Here is a 19057-nt window from a genome sequence, read left to right on the forward strand (position 1 = left end):
TTAACTAAAGCAATCATCATTGGCTGAAAAACGAATTAGCTATCCAAGTAATTAAATTCACAGGTCAGGGTAAAGCCATGGTAATTCAGATGACTATACAGGTTACTATGTCGTTCAAAGAGCCTCACACAAAACAAAACTCCCAAGTGATTTAAGATTCATAAGACCACAATAATTCTATGACTTTTAAGTATCTCAGTAGGTCAGTTTATGTGGTCAGATATATAGTCTTTTTAAAAATTTTTAACCCATACCTATGTCTTTTCATGTGAAAATAAAAGTCTGAATTGACAGCTGACATCTCTGACTTTATTTCCTAACTCTGGGTTATCAAGTTATCAGTGACCAACAGGACTCCATAAAAGTTTCAAAAATATGCTAATTAAAGAATACATTCTTCTAACATTGAAATAATTCAAATAATTTTCAAATGTAAAGAGTAATTTAGCAAAAGAAAAGGAAAAGCCCAAACTTACAAGTCTTTGATTTAATCGCTTATTTTCTTCTTCTTTCAACTGCAATGTCTAAAGGGAGGAAAACAAATCTGTGGTTTATGTTCATAGTTAATGAAATAATGATGATCAAATTGTTTGGTGTTCTAGCAAAAATGTTAATAGTAATATTTCTATGGATCCATTCCAACTCTAAGTTCTTAACTTAAATGACAATCTGAACAATTTTCAGGAGCCTTTATCAAAACCAAATGTTACAAACTTCAGGTGATTCTGATATCAGTTATCACAAAACCCTTTGAAGAAAGAAAAATGCATGCTATATTTCAACAAAGTTAAGAAGTTTTTCTCCCATATTTATAATACAGCTTACAGATACTGTTGACACATTCAATTCCTTAAGGAAAAAATTAGACTATGAACAAATATGAAAAATGTACAAATTAAATCTTTGATAAGACAAGGGAAAGGTTTTTTTAATAGTTTTTTGGCAATATATTTCACATATCATACAATCTAATTGTACAAACATAGTAAGATTTGTGTAATCATCACCACAATTTCAGAACAGTTTCCTCTTACTCATTATTCTTAGCTCCCATTCCCATATCATGCCCCTAGGCAATTGTCAACACAGTGACTTGTCTTTATAGAATTAATCTCCCCTAATAAAACGATTTTTTAAAAAAGAATTAACCTAGCTTTCATATACAGAAAATCATACAAAACACAAATACAAAGCAAGCAAACAAAAACCAACAAATGACTAAACAAAATAGAAAAAAACAGTAAAATTGAAACAACTTTAAAATGGGTTAAAGGGAGATCAAATGATAAGTCACTACATTTTAATCTAACTACATCTGCCATAATCAACTTTATAATGCTGTGTGACAGCAAGGCTGTACACATCCTTAAACAGTGTTCACAGGAGATTCACCAGAGGTGAATCCCTTCCATGAGGAGACCCCACAAATGGATTTTTTTGAGTTCCCGTTGTCATTCATAACATTCTGCAAACAAAGTGCTCACAATTTAAGCTGGTATCATTCCGTCCTTCAGATCTGGATATTATTTACAATCCTTAGAATCACACAGGCTGACATGCTGCTTCCATGAGGACTTGATTGATGCCTCACTTAGATGCCTATTTGTTTGAAGACAAGCCTTTAAAGAGCTCAGACGTTTACTTTTTCTGATAGCCAGGCATCAATTGTCTTCTTCATCACACTTTGCTGTATCAGCCTTATCTTCAGTGATATCTTTATGAGGGTGAGCATCCAGCAGGGCCATGTCATAATTTGCATAATGTCTTAGATTGGTACTAGAATTAAGTGCAAACCCCAAATTAAGGGAAGCTACTTATGCAAGATTTTCTCCTTTTCATTTCAATGAGTATTTATAAAAATGCATGTTTATGGTTTATTTTTTAATGTTTTAATCCATTACTATGTATGGTCCATTAAAATTTTGTGTCCTTGTGAAGGCTTACCCAGCAATTTAAATTCCCAGTTATCCATTTTTACATGGTAACACTGATTACATTGTTCATGATGAATGATCATTCATTCTCATTGTGTTCTGCTTTTTCCATTTCCATTTATCTAGTTTCTGTGCCCAACCTCCCTTACATTTTCATCTTTGTTTTAAAGCAACTATTGATTAGATGGTCTCATATAAATGAATGTTCACAAAAGCATAATACTTAACAGGTAATAGTGGTTTTTGAGCCAGTTTGTCATTTAGTTACAAGGTGGCCTCAGAAGTTGGTTTTTCAAGAGTATTTGAGAGATAACCAAATAAAACTGGATTTTTAAAAATTTCTTCTTTCTTCATTGAAAGAAAAATAATCTGAGGTTCTGTTCTACCTTTTACCAGGATTTATCTTTTGTGCCCCTTAGTAAAATGGTTGGTAGCGGTACTCAGGCAATATCTAGTTCTTCTGGACTCAAGGTAAATGAATACATCTTAGTTTGTGCACATTGTTACCCAAACCTTTCCTATGCCAGATACCTGAGATGAGTCCTAATATGGCCCTAATCCTTCAAACCCAGAAATCCAATCCGGAGAGGATTTGGTTATGTCGCAAATGTGACCTACATATACTTTATTATATACGAGTGTTAATCAAAGTATTCTGGGTTCCAGCCCATACATATGCAGATTTATTTCAACCAAATATATTTAAAGAAGTCTGTGAGATCAGTCAATAACTGCAGATAAGTTCTTGAAGAGGATTCAAAATGGAAAGTGATATGGAGAGACGATTTCTCCAGTAACTTTCTGAAGCCTTCGCATTCACTTCTCTTGGCAGAGTGCCTTAAAAAAACAAACAGGTCAAATTGTTGAAAGCGCTTTCTGAGGTCATTTGCTGGCCAGGAGAGTTGCTGCACGGAGTTTCCCCAACGCGATAATGCACCTGATCGTTTTCGAACAGTAGCGATGGCTGCGCTATGAAAACTTTTTGGGAAATTTTATACGACCCACCAGACAGCCCTCATCCTGTCCTTCAAATTTCTTTCCCCAGTTTCTAAACTCAAAGAACAATTCAAAGGCGCATGATTTGAGTCTCTCCAGGATGCCAAAACTGTGGTTTTTACATAGTGTAAATCAGATCACAGAATTCTGGGGAGGGTTAGAAAAAATAGAAATACTGTCCCAAAAACGTATAGGTTTTCTATCATCTAAGGGAGGTGTCAACTAAATCTGCATGGAAGAAATGCATGGGTCTGTGTGACCTGAGAACTGTGAACAAAATCCAAATCCAAAGACAGGAATGTTTCAGAGCTTACATTGTGAACACCTCATTTGCAGAAGGCTATGGATGACAGTGGAAACCCAAAATCCATTTGCAGGGTCCCCACACTGGTGCATCTCCTCTGATTGATTTTAATAGCCTCATTATCAGACACATAACACTGTAAAATAAACTACAGCAAATGTAGTTAGGTTAAAATGTAATAGCTTATCATTTGATCTTCCTGTTGACTCATTTTGTTTTTTAAAAAAGTTTAAAAAAATTTTAAGTTTAAAAAAAAGATGAAAGGGAAATGCACATGGATCCAGCCTCTGGTGCTGCTCCCCGTCCCCAGACCGGGAATGTGCACAGCCTTGCTGTCATGCAGAGTGCACTGGTTTGATCTCCCTTTGACCTGTGTTAAATTTGTTCTCGTTTTTAGTATTTTCCGCTTACTTTTCAATTGAGCTTTCTTGCTGTTTTACTTCATTATTGCTCTTTGTTTTCATATGGTTTTCTTTACATGAAATTCAGGGTAGGTAAACCTATAGAGACAGTAACTGGATTGTTTCTTGGAGGTATGGTAGGAGAGGATGGGGGAAACGGGAAGCTAATAACAATGAATAAAAGAAGACAATGTTCTAAGACTATAGTGATGATGTACAACTCTTGTTTTCCTTAATAAATCATTCTATTGGGAGCTCTTGCAGCTCTTATCACAATCCACACATCCATTGGGTCAAGCACATTTGTACATGTGTTGCCATCATCATTTTCAAAACATTTCCTTTCTGCTTGAGCCCATCAAAATCAAGAACTCTTAATATAATTGAGCCTCTGGATTGTATAATGTGTGAATTACATGCTAATAAAATTTTAAATGTTTAGCTCAAGTATCAAAAATTACTTATCACTTCTATATCTTTAATAAGGGCTTATAGGATTTGGTAGGCAAATGCATTCTAACTTTAGCCTTATCTAAAATATGTGCCTACAGTCACATAAATCCTTATCAAACTCACCAAAACTGAACTCAGTGCCGGTGAGTCGATTCAGACTCATAGTAACCCCTTTCTAACAGGGCAGAACTGCCCATGACTTTCTGAGAGTGTCATTTGTTAGGGAACAAAAATACTCCTCTCTCTCATGGAGAAATGGCTGTATTCAAGCTGCTAAACCTGCAGTTGGCAGCCCACCTTTTAACACATTATGTCGCCAGGGATCCTCATATTTGTACGTATAAAGTACACACACACAACTGTCGGCACTTTGAGTTAAGCACTTGGCTGTTGACCCCACGGTTGGTGGCTCAAACCCACCAGATGAAGCTATCGGCCAGAAGCCGTCAGGGGCAGGACTCTTCTGCCCCTACAGGGTGACTAGAAGAGGGCACTGACTCAGTGAGTGAGTACACACGTGTCTATATATACGCACACTACTTTTTTCTTTCTTTGTTTTTGGTGTTGTTTCCAATTTTTTATATGCCATAACAATTGCCAACCAATCTTTTACATTTCTCATCACCAAAAAGAACAAGGGTCGACTATGTAGAGAAGGAGTCTTGGTGGTGGGGTGGGTCATACACTGGTCTGCTAACTACAAGGGTAGCAGTTCAAAACAAGCAGCTGTTCTGATGGAAATGGTTGGTCTTCTAAATATTGACCTCTGTCAATATTTACAGTCTCAGAAACCCACAGGTGAAGCTCTACTCTGTCCTACAGTTGTTGTGAGTCAGAATTTACTCCAGAGCAGTGAGACTGCTTAGAGAATGCAGTCTTTAGCCACAGTTCTGCACTGCTAATTATTATTGTGTAAGTCTCTTAAAATGTGCTTTTGTTTTAAAAGTCATTATAATCTTATTTATAACATTCTTGAAAACTCTGAACAATGTCAATAAAACACTATTTTATCTTTCAAAGATCATTTTACTGGAGGTTCTTACAACTCTTGTTACAATCCACACATCAATTGGATCAGACATATTTGTACATATATTGCCATCGTTCTTTTCTAGACATTTAATTTCTATGAGCCCTTGGGATCAGCTCCTCTTTTTCTCCCTTCCCACTTTCCCCCACACCCCCATGACCCCTTGATAGATTATAGATCATTGTTATTTTCATATCTCACCCCAACCACTGTCTCCCTCTCTGGTTTCTGTTGTTCTTCCCCCCGGAGGGGTGTATGTGGTTATGTGCCATTCATTGCCATCGGTGCCTCCTCGCCCCACCTTCCCCCTACTCTTTTGGTATAATTATTCCAATTCCTATTCCTGGGTTCCATGTGTCGTGAGCTTTATCTCTTGAATACACCTATGTGCATGTTCTGGTCCTGTCCTTTGTGGGAATCAGCACTAGGGTCATGATAATGGGAGGTGAGGAGGCCTCGAGGAAACCAGAGGTATATTGCATGGTCCATCAGTGCTCTGCTGCATCCTGATTGACTCAGCCCTTACCTGAAAACCCTCGGTGAGGGGGAGGGTATGTGTGAGTAAAATCCCATTTTATATGGGACAAAATATTATTCTACCCTGTAAAGACTATCAACGTTCCCCCTAATATAAAGTTCATTAATTGCTAAGTTATGGTAACAGGAGGCCGGAAATATTACCATAAATTCCTCAGTGGTTTAAATCACAAAATTGTAAGGCTTATCAAGAGAAAAGAGAGAATTTATAAGCATACATAGAAAGTGTATTTCAAAATTTTTTAAAGTATTTCAGTCCATTGAGTATGTTTTCATCATTAAGGTGAATTCACTCTCTCCAAAGTGAGGATATTAAATATTATATTCAAAAAAAGAATGTACTTACCCGCTCTAACAGCATTATCCTCTGTTTTTCTTCAGACAGCATATGGATATTTTCTCTTAAAATGAGATAATGATTTTAGTTTTAACCTTAATCTTGATGTAATAATATTAGACAATTCTATAAATCTTTTAATAAATTAAGTCTTTAAGTCATCTGTATTTGTGAATTTTCTTTGAAAAATGTAAAGCACGGAATTGGACACTCTTCCCCTCTATGCACACACATCCACAATTAGAAGTCAAATATAAATGCCATCACACTGTGATAGGGTATATTAGCCTATATTCACGAGATTAACCTATGTCCTATACATTTTTATACCAGTGGTTCTATCGCCCTTTGTATTCCTTGTCTTTATTTTTAATCTATTTATGATCATATACTCAGAGTTTTTACTTTATCTCTGCTCTTCTTTCTAAAAAATTTATGAGGCTATAGTTCTCTATGAATATTATCTTAATTATACACTTCAACTTTGCTTTGTTTTGCTTAATTCTGATTAATCCAATCTCTATTTTTATAGTATCCTTACTCCTAAATGGGAAAAGTTATTAAAATTTCCAATGTATGGATGCCTTTTGGAATTGACACTTCCTTTGTGATTCACCTCAAAGAGCCCCTGGTAGTGCTTGAGGGTAAGGGCTGCACTGTTAACTTAAAGGTTGCTGCTTCAAAGCCACCCAGTTCTCCAGGGAGAAAGAAAAGGCTATCTGAGCTTATAAAGATTTATAACCTCAGAAACCCTACATAAAGTCACTATTATTAGGAATCAGCTTGGTGGCAATAGGTTTGGGATTTGGAATTCCATTTGATAACATTATCAATAAACTGTGCTACTTTAATTCTCTATTCCTATACTTATTTTTAGTTGTTATTTCCTACAGGCGATAAGTATTCTAACTATGAACCAGAGACTTCATTCCAGTCTTAATTCATTTTGATATAAGTATACTTTTTATTTGGGTCTCATTCGTACAGGTATGACTGACTGAATCTTGCACTGTTCTCTTGAGGTGAGCTGGTCCTTCTGGCGTGCTAGCCTCTCCCTTAGTCACGTCATTAGCATACAATGGAAGCAGCAGTAGTCTGGAGGTTTTCAATCACTTAGCAAAGTCCACGGTTTTAGAGGTTATATTTAAGGACACAAGGACAAAGATAAAAAATTTCAATACTGCTCAAATCTTGACCCCAAAGATGTCAAACTAAAATGACAAAAATTAGTTCAAAGAGATGTGAATGAGGTAACTGATGTGAGCCTTGGGGGCACGGCAGCTAACCATTGAGTTGCTAGTTGCTATTAGCAAGGTTAGTTCAAGTCCACTTGCTGTTCTACAGGGAAAACGAAGCTGTCTGCTTCCTTAGAGACTTATTTATGGTCTTGTAAACCCTAGGGTGGCTGTGAGGCAGAATGTGCACTGGGTTTGGGATTTATTATAATAAACCTCTGATGGAAAGGAGGAGATAAAGCATGGTTGGCAGGTGGCACACTGTAATGCAATCTTTTCAGAACCTCTATGTAGAAAGCTTGATTAACAAACAGTATGACTTGGTGGAACAAACCCCAAATGCACTATCCTCCACACATCAAAAAAACAAACGAGCATTCTCTCGATCTTTGCTTTCACTTGATGAGCTTGTTTTGGGTGAGGTTACGATGGCATCTTCCACAGGTTTGCTTCATGTTTGCTTTCGGGGTTGTAAGAGTAGCACCATGTCTTGTCACCAGTAATGAGTTTCAAAAAAAAGTCTGAGTCGCCTCCGAGCTGTTCCTTCAAATCACGGTATATTTGCACTAGATACTTTTTCCTGGTCAGACAGAACTGAGACACAAATTTCATAGCAACCCATCTCATTCCCAAATCTTTAGTTAAATTCCGCTCAACATAGAGCTCCAAGATAGTCCAGATAACTTCCCAAATCCCTTCAGTGATCCGTTGTCAGTCTTCCAGCACAAGTGCATAAATTGTATTGATATTTTCATCAACATTCGGGAAGTTGACAGATGTCCAGAATGAGGTTTGTCATCAATCGACATTTCCCCCTTTTTGAAATGAAAAACACTTGAGTTTTTCCTATTGCACTTTCTTTGCAAGCTGTGTTCAACAAGTTTCTGCAGAATTTTCCAGAGTAGAAAACAAAATGTCATAGACCATCACAAAAAAATGAGATTCAAGCAAAATTGCTTTTACAAAAAATTAACTGTGCTCGCTTTGGCAGCACATATACTAAAAAAAAAAAATTGGAACGATACAGAGAAGATTAGCATGGCTCCTGCGCAAGGATGACACGCAAATTCGTGAAGCGTTCCATATTTTAAAAAAAAATTAACTGTGACCAGAGAGAACTTTCCCAGGCAACGCCACTAGGTGCACAAACTCAGAGCGAGTTGCTGGATGCTTGCCTAAAAGAGTTCTTGGGGCTATTTTTTTGGGGGGTACCCCCTCATATTCTAAGAAGGTGAAAGGAATTCCCAACTTTACAGCCGATAAAGACTGGGAGTCCTAAGACACCATCTGAAGTCTAGGGCAGAATTGGCAGTCTAAACAACTGTGAGCTCAACTTGTGAGATCTAATCTAGCTGTGATGGCTGCAGTCAGTAAAAGAAATGCTCTATATGCAGCTAAACTTAGAACAAAGGAGCAAAAAATAAACTTAATAATAAGTCGATTTGAATTTATAAATACAAGTGGTATTGGAGACATGGAATTTGAATTCTAAATATCGTTTTATAATATACCTTGTCTACTCTTTTAAAATTACATTATATTCACTCAATTTTTAGTATTCTACTTCTAAATGTTTTATTTACTTTTAACATCTATCCAAGTCTAAAGTTAACAGCTTCTATAACCTTACTTTAGACTAGACAGGATGCTAAAATAAAGGGGCTTCCAAAAGTTTGTGGAAGTTTATCATTTAATTCCATTTTCCACAACCATTTGGAAGCTCTTCATACAATTTACTTTCAGAAAACTCCTCAGCCCTAACTTAGCCACCCCAAAGAACCCGCACCACAATCTAGATGCTTCTACCACTTATGATTATTGATTACTGTTATAATGTATTGTCCTGTGTATTAGAAGGTGAACCTTAAACACTACCTATCTATAAAAATAGTCTCCAATCACTACATGATCCTTAGGCAGGAAAAACTTGAAACGTATATAATTACACTTTGAAAATATTCTTTTAGTGACTTATATGGAGACACAGTAAGTAATATAAAGCAACTTCTCATATTTATGGTTTAAAGCAATGTTTCCCCCAAAGTGGGCAATGCCACCCTCTGGAGGACACTAGACTCATTCAGGGGGCTATAAAAACAGCCACCTACATTTTATCCTGGATTATGGGATACAGTACAAGTTATCAACTGTGACGGAGCAGTGAGTAATTTTTTTTTCTGCAAAGGGGGCAGTAAAAATAGGCCAAGTAAGTTTTGGTGTCCATGGTTTAAAGAACTGTAAAGCCACAGCCTTTAGACATTTGGACAGTGTAAAATAAGTAATGTTACATATTTCCTGTGTTCATAATTTAAAGCTCACAGAATTATAACTAGTGATGTAAAAGCCTTAATATAAAGACTGAAAAAAAAACCAACTGAAACTATAAAGACAGACACACTTACTGCACAGACATCATGCTTGTGTCCATTGCTGAATCCACTCTCCCATCCTCAGCTGTTTCCATGGTGGATCTCTCCATTTCACCAGGGGGTTCCGGGGCACAAGCCCCATAAAGTTCTGGGGCTGCAGCTACGTAAGCTGAAGGAACAAAGCTGCTACTACGCAACTTACTCACTTCTTCTTCAAGCTTTTTCTTTTCTTCAAGCAATCGAGCTCGATCTTCAGAGAGTGACTCTATTAAATCTGAGGGCCCAATTTGAAATAAGCATTATATAATGGAAAATCATTTTCTAATTGACAGCTTTAAAATGTATTTTAAAAACATCTTACCACCAAACAGTACCGACCTTTATCTCGCTCTTGTTGCTGAATTGTACTTTTCAATTTATCACTTAGGTCATTTATTATGTTTTCCTTTCTCATTTTCTCTCTTGTTAAAACAGTATTAAAATTTGTCTGGAACAACAAAACAGCAACTACTTAAATTCCATGCAAGCATTTAGCAACCTGTGCTAAGAATAAACCTGCAGGTACTTTTGCGTGTTATCATGTACGCAAAAGATACACTGTGAGTTGAGAATGTTAGTCGTCAAATAAAAACTGTTATCATACAAAGCTAGGACAATAAGGTAAGCGTTATATTTTCTTGGCTCCATACTTAATCTGCTAAAGTACAATTCCATTTTTCCACTTATGTTCACATATGTATTGTCAGAAGGAAAGTATCAGCAAATGGTTTGGAAATTTTGAGGCAAGAAGGACAACTAGGGGAAGATGTCAGTAAATTTTTCTGGTATCATTTAAAGTTTTCAGTATCTCCCCTCTGTAGACATTAGCAAAGGCTATTGGAACTCTGATGGACATAACTTGACTTGCTACTCCTTAACTTTTAAAAACTTCCTGAATGGGAAGCTCTTGTATCCGACTACCTGAGAATTGCATTGTAGGGGGTTTCTTGAATCAATCTGTCAATTCCATTGAGAATATCAGATTGAAATGTAAGAGGCTTAATCAGTGACGAATTTACCTACATTGACTCTTACCTTCTTTTGTTTAGTCTTTCGGATTAAAAACTTTTAAGACTCAGTTATACATATTTGTTCTCCAACAATAAAGTCTACAGTCCTTGGAGTAACAAATAATGCTAATAATATTGACAACAGAAGACAATAGAAAAACAATATGCAATTTTTAGATAAAATTGTAGCAAATTCATTTTTAAATATATAGCTAAAGATGCTAAAGTCTCAAAATAATCATTTTTAATATAGCATTGAACTAATAATTTGCACATAAAATAAACTTTGTAGTTATACATGTTAATTTTCATGTTTCTGTAATATGAAATGGATTAAGGGAAACACTACACCAATTAAAATTAGCATGTTAAAATGTAGTTAAGATAAAAACTAAACTTGATAAGAGTTGTTTGAGCCCCTAATAAAATGATTTTTTTTTAAACTGAACTCAAGTAGTCACCTGTATAGTTAAAGTGATCATTCTAAGCTTGAATACTGCCATCAAACTTATTGTTATAACACAATTACAATTGGAAAACACCTTAGAAATCACCTCTTCCACTCTCATTGTTTTAAAATCATTTTATTGGGGGTTCTTCCAACTATTTAACATTCCATACATCTGGCGTTATTTGTGCATAGGTTGCCATCATTGCCAAAACATTTTCTCCTTGAGCCCTTGGTATAAGCTCTTTTCCCCCCTCCCTCCGCCCATCCTCCTACCCTCATGAATCCTTTGATCAATTATATATGTTGTTATTATTTCATATCTTACACTGATCATTGTCTCCTCATGCACATTTCTGTTACTTGTCCCCTTAGGAGGGGACTGGGGATGGGACGGGGGGGGGGGGGGGGAGGAGGAAGGAAATGGAGGGAAGAGGGCTGCCGCTATGTATCCAATCTTGTGATGGGGTTCCCCTTCCTGACCATCCCCCTTAATCTCATTTTTTAATAGGTACTAAAAAGAGGTATAAGATATGAAGAACTAAATTAAGATAATCAGCTTTATATGCCAGTAAATAAGTTAATATCCAATCGAATTATGGCAATCTGAAAATGTGTACAAGGAGGGGAAAAAAGTATACAGAATGAAACAAAAAAGCCTGTAATTCCAGATCAAAATTCTAAACAAGTCATTAATGAACTTTATGCACATAATTTTAAACTATTTGCTTCATGCTCACGCTGAACACATTTCCTTAGTTTCCAAAAAATTACACACTTTCTTCTATTTGTCTAGCTATTCCTTTTCTCCAGGTGTTTTCTCCAGACCTTAAAATTTAACGCTCCTATTGGTGTTGACTTATTTTCTTTCTGTACCCATATTTATAATTTTTAAAAAATCTAAAATAAAACCACACAATATTAAAGATGTGTAGTCATTTTAACATGCACAGCAGCTGTAGACATAGTCAACATGCTCTGTGGTCTGAATTCTAGTCATCACCAGAGTGCAGGGCCCCTGCCTCATCAGTCTCCCATACCAGTGTGCCTGCCATCTTTAGTAAATCCAGTGATAGCAATTCCCTTAATCTCCTGTTCTGGAGCACATCTAAGAGAAATTCTCAGCCACATAGCATAAATCTGCCCATTTAAGATCACCCCCTTAATCCTCAAGTATGGGGAACATACCTGTTGTTCAGCAATCAAAGATGTTCGAACATTTTGCATTTCTTCATTCTTTTTTTTTTCTTGCTCTTCAAGTTGTTCTAGAAACTTAGCTTTTTCTTCCTGAAGTTTTTCTTGAAGTTCAGAAACTAAACTTGAAGACTCTTCTCTGGTAGCATCATTGGCAGGACTTAAAATGAAATATAATATTAAAAGCTCATAAATTATACAACTAATCACAAATAGATACTACATTTAGGTTACATTAGAATTACTTAAATGAACTGATTGGTGTTAAGGATATTTCTATGTGAACTCTCTAATTTTATCTACCAGGGAAAGAGAACAAATACAATTTTAATACATACTATATACTCTGTAAATTTATCTAATATCCATGATAAAATTTTTCAGGATAATTTGTTTCAAATAGCAAATACTGCTTTCAATATAAAAATCAGTAACCTTCCCTAGCCTGGCTTTAGGTTTTAGTTTTGCTATTCTTATAAGACTGAGAAAAAAATTATACATCTTACTGAGCATTAAGTAAATGGAAAGATTTTGATCTTTTGTTACCTTATTAATGAGAGTACAAATCTAAAGTTGAATTTACTAGTCTATATTAAAACTAAATTATCTTAAGTCTGGACAAGCCTGGAAGAGGTGAAGAGGACAAGGAAAGAGACAGATGCTACTGATTCTTCTAACTTTTCTTATTCTTTATCAACATGCTATTAATCTTATTTTCACCTTCAATCACCTCATGTGTGATAGTTGGACATCAAATAGGAAGACTGAGGAAGAGACGATACACTTGCATGATGGTGCTAGCGAAGAATATTGAAGGCAGAACGACCTGCCAAAATCCCAAACCTGTCTTGTCAGTAGTGGTGGCAAGGGTGGAAGAATTTCTCTCACATACTTTGGACATGCCGTTGGGAGACCAGTCCCTGACAAAGGAGGGGCAGTGAAAACACAGTCCTCAGCAAAATGGATGGACACAGTGGCTGCACCAATAGGCTCAAACAAAAGGATGGTGAGGATGGTAGTCCCAGGTAGTGTTTCATTCTGCTGCCCAGAGGGTCATTGTGTGTCCAAACCAGTTCGACTAAATGTCATTGAAAATGTCAAAGTGTGCAAATAAGTAATGTAAGTTAGTGAACAACCCTAAGTATTTTGGTAAGCTGATGGCCTAAATGTGTATTTGATTTTAAATTTGTATCTTAAGAATTAGGATTCCCCCTCCCCCGAAATAATTTGTTTCAAAGGACGACATTGATTCTGCAGCTCCGGGAGTTGGACATATCTGATCAGAGCACACAGGCGCAGCTGAAGGGGGAGGAAGAGAGAGTGGAGCACAGCCTGGCCCACCAGGCCGTGAGGATGATGTTCCTGATTAGAGCAGCCAGTCCACAGAGAGAACAACATGGCTGACCCCACTATGAGACATGATGCCCCTCAGTGACCAAGGGCGATACAGGAGACAGCACCGGAGACACAGTGTGGGAATTGTACCTGACCTGATCCCACCACACCAAGGCAAAGCACTGGGGGAGTGCAGTGGAACAGCAAGGGAATGGAGCGGCAGTTCCCCAGGGAAGGCTGAAAGTGGACTTTGGAGCCAGGGCATGGTGCCCCAAAAGACTGGACTGGTAAATGCTCCTAAGGGCCAACAAACAATCCTTGAACTACAAGCTTTTCTTTCGTGGTGTGTTTTGTTCTTTGTCAGTGGTTTGTTGTTGCTGTTTTGTTGTCTGGTTTTTTATGTTGCTTTGTTTTCCTCTGTCTTGTTTTCATGCATGTTATTGTCTCTACAGGTCTGTCTAAATAAGACAGGCTGGATGAACTATATGGAGGAAGAACAACGGGACTGACACTTCCGGGGGGACTTGGGATAGAGGGAGGTGGGGCGGGAAGGAAGTGGTGTTAACAAACACAGAGACAAGGGAACAACATGGAACCCAAAATGGTAGTGAGTGGGGGAGTGGTTGGCCTGGAAGGGAATGATCAAGGGTAAGGTTACCTAAAGAAGAGGTATAGTGTAACTCAGGTGGGGACGGAGCATGGTAGTAGGGCAGGAGGAAAGAGAAGGGAGATGGAGGAAAGAGCTAGGAGTCAAGGGGCATTTATGGAGGTCTAGACAAAGACATGTACATGCAAATATATATATGAGGATGGGGAAATAGATCTATGTGTCTATATTTATAGGTTTAGTATTAAGGTGGTGGAAGGACCTTGGGCCTCTACTCAAGCACTCCCTCAATGCATGATTACTTTCTTTTATTAAATTGGCACTCTACGATGCTCACCCTCCCGACACAACTGCTGAAGCCAAAGCAGGTGAAGAAGTAAATGTGGTGAAGAAAGCTGATGGTGCCCGGCTATCAAAAGAGATAGTGTCTGGGGTCTTAAAGGCTTGAAGATAAACAAGCGGCCATCTAGCTCAGAAGCAACCAAGCCCACATGGAAGAACACACCAGCTTGTGTGATCACGTGGTACCGAAGGGATCAGTTATCAAAGAACAAAAAATCATATCATTGGCTGCACACCTCCATGATACGATCGCCGAGGACAAACGGGTTCATAAGCAAATGTGGCAAAGAAAGCTGATGGTACCTGGCTATCAAAAGAGATAGTGTCTGGGGTCATAAAGGCTTGAAGGTGAACAAGCGGCCATCTAGCACAGAAGCAACAAAGCCCACATGGAAGAAGCACACCAGCCTGTGCGATCACGAGGTGTCAAAGGGATCAGGTATAAGGCATCATCAAAAAAAATATCATAGTGAATGAAGGGGGACGTGCAGAGTGGAGACACAAAGCCCATTTGTCAGCCACTGAAGATCCCTTCACAGAGGGGCCTAGAGGAGATGAGTCAGTCAGGGTGCGACGTAGCACTGATGAAGAATACAGCTTTCCTCCAGTTTCTAAATGCTTCCCCCCCCCCCGTCCCCCACTATCATGATCCGAATTCTACATTGCAAGTGTGGATAGAGTAGAGGTTGTACACTGGTGCATATGGGGGCTGGAGGCACAGGGAATCCAGGGTGGATGATACCTTCAGGACCAAGGGTGTGAGGGGCGATACTGGGAGAGTGGAGGGTGAGTGGGTTGGAAAGGGGGAACTGATTACAAGGATCCACATGTGACCTCCTCCCTGGGAGACGGACGGCAGAGAAGGAGGGGGAAGGGAGACTCCGGATAGGGCAAGATATGACAAAATAACGATCTATAAATTATCAAGGGCTCATGAGGGAAGGGGGAGGGGGGAGGGAGGGGGAAAAAAAAGGACCTGATGCAAAGGGCTTAAGTGGAGAGCAAATGCTTTGAGAGTGATTAGGGCAAAGAATGTACGGATGTGCTTTATACAATTGATGTGTGTATATGTATGGATTGTGATAAGAGTTGTATGAGCCCCTAATAAAATGTAAAAACAAACAAAAAATAATTAGGATCCATTTAATAAACAAAATGGATACTTAAAATACTTATTTTCTATAAAACTTCCTAATCTACAGAATTATAATATTTTAAAAATAGTTCATGTCAATTTTGACTTATGAAAGCCATTTGAGTGCATGAGTAGACACTCCATAGGCTTATCACGATCTTTTGGAAAATCAGTCTTTTCTTCCAAAGTGACTCAAATGGGTTCGAACTGCTAACTCTTCGGCTAGTGACACCATTCATAATACGATTCTGTTTATAATCATACTGAAATATAATTATCATGACTGTTTACTCATGTTTGCAAATTTACTATGATCAATCTACCAATTTATATAAAGATGTTGGCTTTAAATTGTCAAACACTGAAAATGTAGTTTGGCTTTCCTTTGATTCCTGCAAGCCTGTTGCAACATAACACCTGAAGTGTAAATCTGAAATATCTTGCTTAGTTTCCAGAAAAGATGGACTTGGGAATCTTTTATTCCCTAACACAACAAACTGTACAAGAAGAATTGTTTTAGAAATATGCAAGATGGAAATTTGAGCTTTGCTGGAAAACTGACAGGTTCAATAGATTAAAGTATTATAATGGAACTAGAGGAAGGCATCCAAGATATGATGTATATGGAAATATAGGATAAAGCGCATCCTTAAGAGTAGAGAAGACTACCTTCACAAAGGCTTTCAAAAATACAATCTTAAAGGGCTGTGTAGAGTACTCTGCAGGACAGAGCTAACAGGGAGATGAGACCTCTGAAATTCCCTAGACAAATGGAAAGGTCAGGATTACAGAGTGGCAGAAGCCAATTACTGGCACTTGAGTAAATAGGAGGTGATGTGGCCCCTAACAGGCAGTACAAACAGGAACAGGTTGGTTGCCTTTAGGGTTATAATTGACAACTAAAACTTCATTAAATTAGTACAAGCTAAAAGTTCTAAATCCAATTGTTAGCGATCTCTCTACTGTTCCACCAGATTTGTCATGCAGGTGGAGGCACCCCAGGGGTTCTTCACCCTGTTGCTGTTTCTTGAGATGCAGAATGTGTAATGGAATAGACTAAAAGCAACGGACACAATCCACATGTTGGTTCTGTCATAACAGCCTGGGCTGGGTAAATGACCTAGAACTAGAAAGACACAGGGGACCAGAATAACTAGAAGGTATCCAGCTATCAATATCGTCTGCTCTATTCAGAGCCACAATAAGCGGTCCCTAGTAGAATGTAAGAAAAATGTGAAAATTCCTGAAAAAATAAATAAAACAGTACTGGACTAGTTGAGACGCGAGGATTCCCCCCAGACTACTCGAGATAGTCTTCAAACCTTGAAATCATTTTATAGCTAATTAACCAATTAGCTAAAGGCATCTATTAATTATGCCCCTTTACTGATAACCCAATATCTTTTTAAAAGAGAGCCAAAAGGGAAGAGATTTCTATTGTTTCAACTTGAACAAGTACTGTTCCGAAAACATGTCATCATGTAGACTAGCAGTCACTGATCCGACATTCTGGTGGTCGCTCCACTAGTAGCTTTTGCAAATATCACGATACTCTGTGCTCGATCATCAATAAGGACTCCTGAACATAACACGATTATTGTGCTAAATATTTTCCTTAGGTTATGTGGTAGACTGCTAACTACAAGATTGATGAGCCAGGCCCAAAAGGTCTGCTGTGGGAGAAGAGTGAGGTTTTCTGCTCTATGTGAAAGTTTACAATTTTGGAAACCCACAGGAATAGTTGTACTGTCCTAAGCAATCACTAAGTCGGAATTGACTAGATTGCAGTGAGCTTTGAATGTAAGTTTATTTATTTCTATTATTATTGGCCAGGGATTAGCAAGCTTTCTTTTTAAATATTAAGACGATGATAATAAAATATAGGGTTTGTAAGCTAGAGTCTGTTGCAATGAGTGACTTAATTATACTATCAAGAGTCAAAGATTCTAAAAAATAGACATAACTGTGCTCCAGTAGGGCTACAAAAAATTGTTGGTGAGCAAGATTCCTACAAGCCATAGCTTATCAATAACCGGTACAAACCACGTGAAGCAATTTACTTTTACACGCAAGACCAGCTATGCACTTCATCATATTTCAGTCTTTCAGTTCTCACAGGATTGCTATTCCTCTTGCTAGTCCTTAGGAATTGGTGTTTAACATCCTGCTTAATAATTGCACAGTAATAATAACTACAATAAATACAAAGTAGATTATCATGAGCACAGCCTGCAAAAATTCAGGAGCATGTTAGGAGTTAGGTCAGCAGCCTAGGACATATGAAAGAGATCGTCTCCTTTAAGCTGCTCTGACTCACTTGCGTAAAAGTCTGCCTGTTCTGGTGGAGGACACAGAGCAGACTGCTCTGTCCATCCAGACTAATCTGTGAGCTACTGTCACTTGGGCCACACTTCCCAGCAGATGATGCTTGCAGCATCCACAGCAGAAACGGATGTAGTATGGAGCCTTTGGCAGGCCCTACAGAATTACTATTGGACCCCAAAGACCTCTGGATCCTTGGTTCAAGAAAACGATTTCCCTCCTGCAAAATAGGACTTGCTACTGGGACGTGCAGTAATGCAAAACCTAACCCTGCACCTACTTGTTAGCATGCAACCTGAGTTGTCTTCCATACAGCGGGTACTGTCTAACCTAGGGGTCCTCAAACTTTTTAAAGAGGGGGCCAGTTCACTATCACTCAGACCCATTGGAGGCCCAGACTATAGTTAAAAAATAAAAAACTATGAACAAATTCCTATGCACACTGCAGATATCTTATTTTGAAGTAAAAAAACAAATGGGGCAAAAACACCTGGTGGGCCAGATGAATGTCTTCGGCGGGTCGCATGTGGGCCATAGTTTGAGGACGCCTGGTCTAACCCATCAAGCCATGATGCTAGCTGTGGAGTCTGTGTGTGTCCCAAAGTCACTGGAAAAATCCAACAGGTTCATATCTACAAATCTAATTCCTGCTACATTATCTCGATACTCATTAGCAACTATAAAGTTCCTTAATCAGGGAAAGACACTGACTTTGGTTTTCTGGTTATATACAAACTGCTGGCACAGGAGTCCTGGTGGTGTCGCGTTACGCACTGGGCTGCTAACTGCAATGTCAGTGGTTCAAAATCAGCAGCTGCTCTGGGGGAGCAAAGGGGGACTTTCTATTTCTGTAAAAGAGTCTGAAACTCACAGGGGCAGTTCTAACTTGTTCTACAGGGTGGCTGAGTTGGCATGATGGCTTTGAGTTCTTTTCAAAAGTGTACAATTTTAGATTTGGGGCCCCTTCGAGGGGCTGGTCATGAAGAACAGCAGTGGAGAGGCATCGGTTCAATGGTGACAAATGCATTT

The 19057-nt window shown here is 38.2% G+C and overlaps 1 protein-coding gene and 1 non-coding gene across 5 annotated transcripts in view; one reads left to right on the forward strand and one right to left on the reverse strand.

The window, feature by feature from the left end:
* Nucleotides 1-19057, reverse strand: part of RB1CC1 (RB1 inducible coiled-coil 1) — a 98009-nt gene that overhangs the window by 17064 nt on the left and 61888 nt on the right. For all 4 annotated transcript variants that reach the window (XM_075549662.1, XM_075549661.1, XM_075549663.1 and 1 more), the window contains 5 exons: nt 12282-12447; nt 9975-10083; nt 9630-9870; nt 6002-6056; nt 477-524 (listed from right to left, as the gene is read on the reverse strand). In XM_075549662.1, coding sequence (XP_075405777.1) covers nt 477-524; nt 6002-6056; nt 9630-9870; nt 9975-10083; nt 12282-12447 — 619 coding nt within the window. The remainder of the gene's footprint in view (nt 1-476; nt 525-6001; nt 6057-9629; nt 9871-9974; nt 10084-12281; nt 12448-19057) is intronic.
* LOC142449491 (U6 spliceosomal RNA) lies at nt 8213-8317 on the forward strand. Its single transcript, XR_012784651.1, has one exon. It is a non-coding gene; the product is annotated as a U6 spliceosomal RNA (small nuclear RNA).

The sequence above is a fragment of the Tenrec ecaudatus genome, chromosome 5 (assembly GCF_050624435.1).
Source record: "Tenrec ecaudatus isolate mTenEca1 chromosome 5, mTenEca1.hap1, whole genome shotgun sequence".
Lineage (NCBI taxonomy): Eukaryota > Metazoa > Chordata > Mammalia > Afrosoricida > Tenrecidae > Tenrec > Tenrec ecaudatus.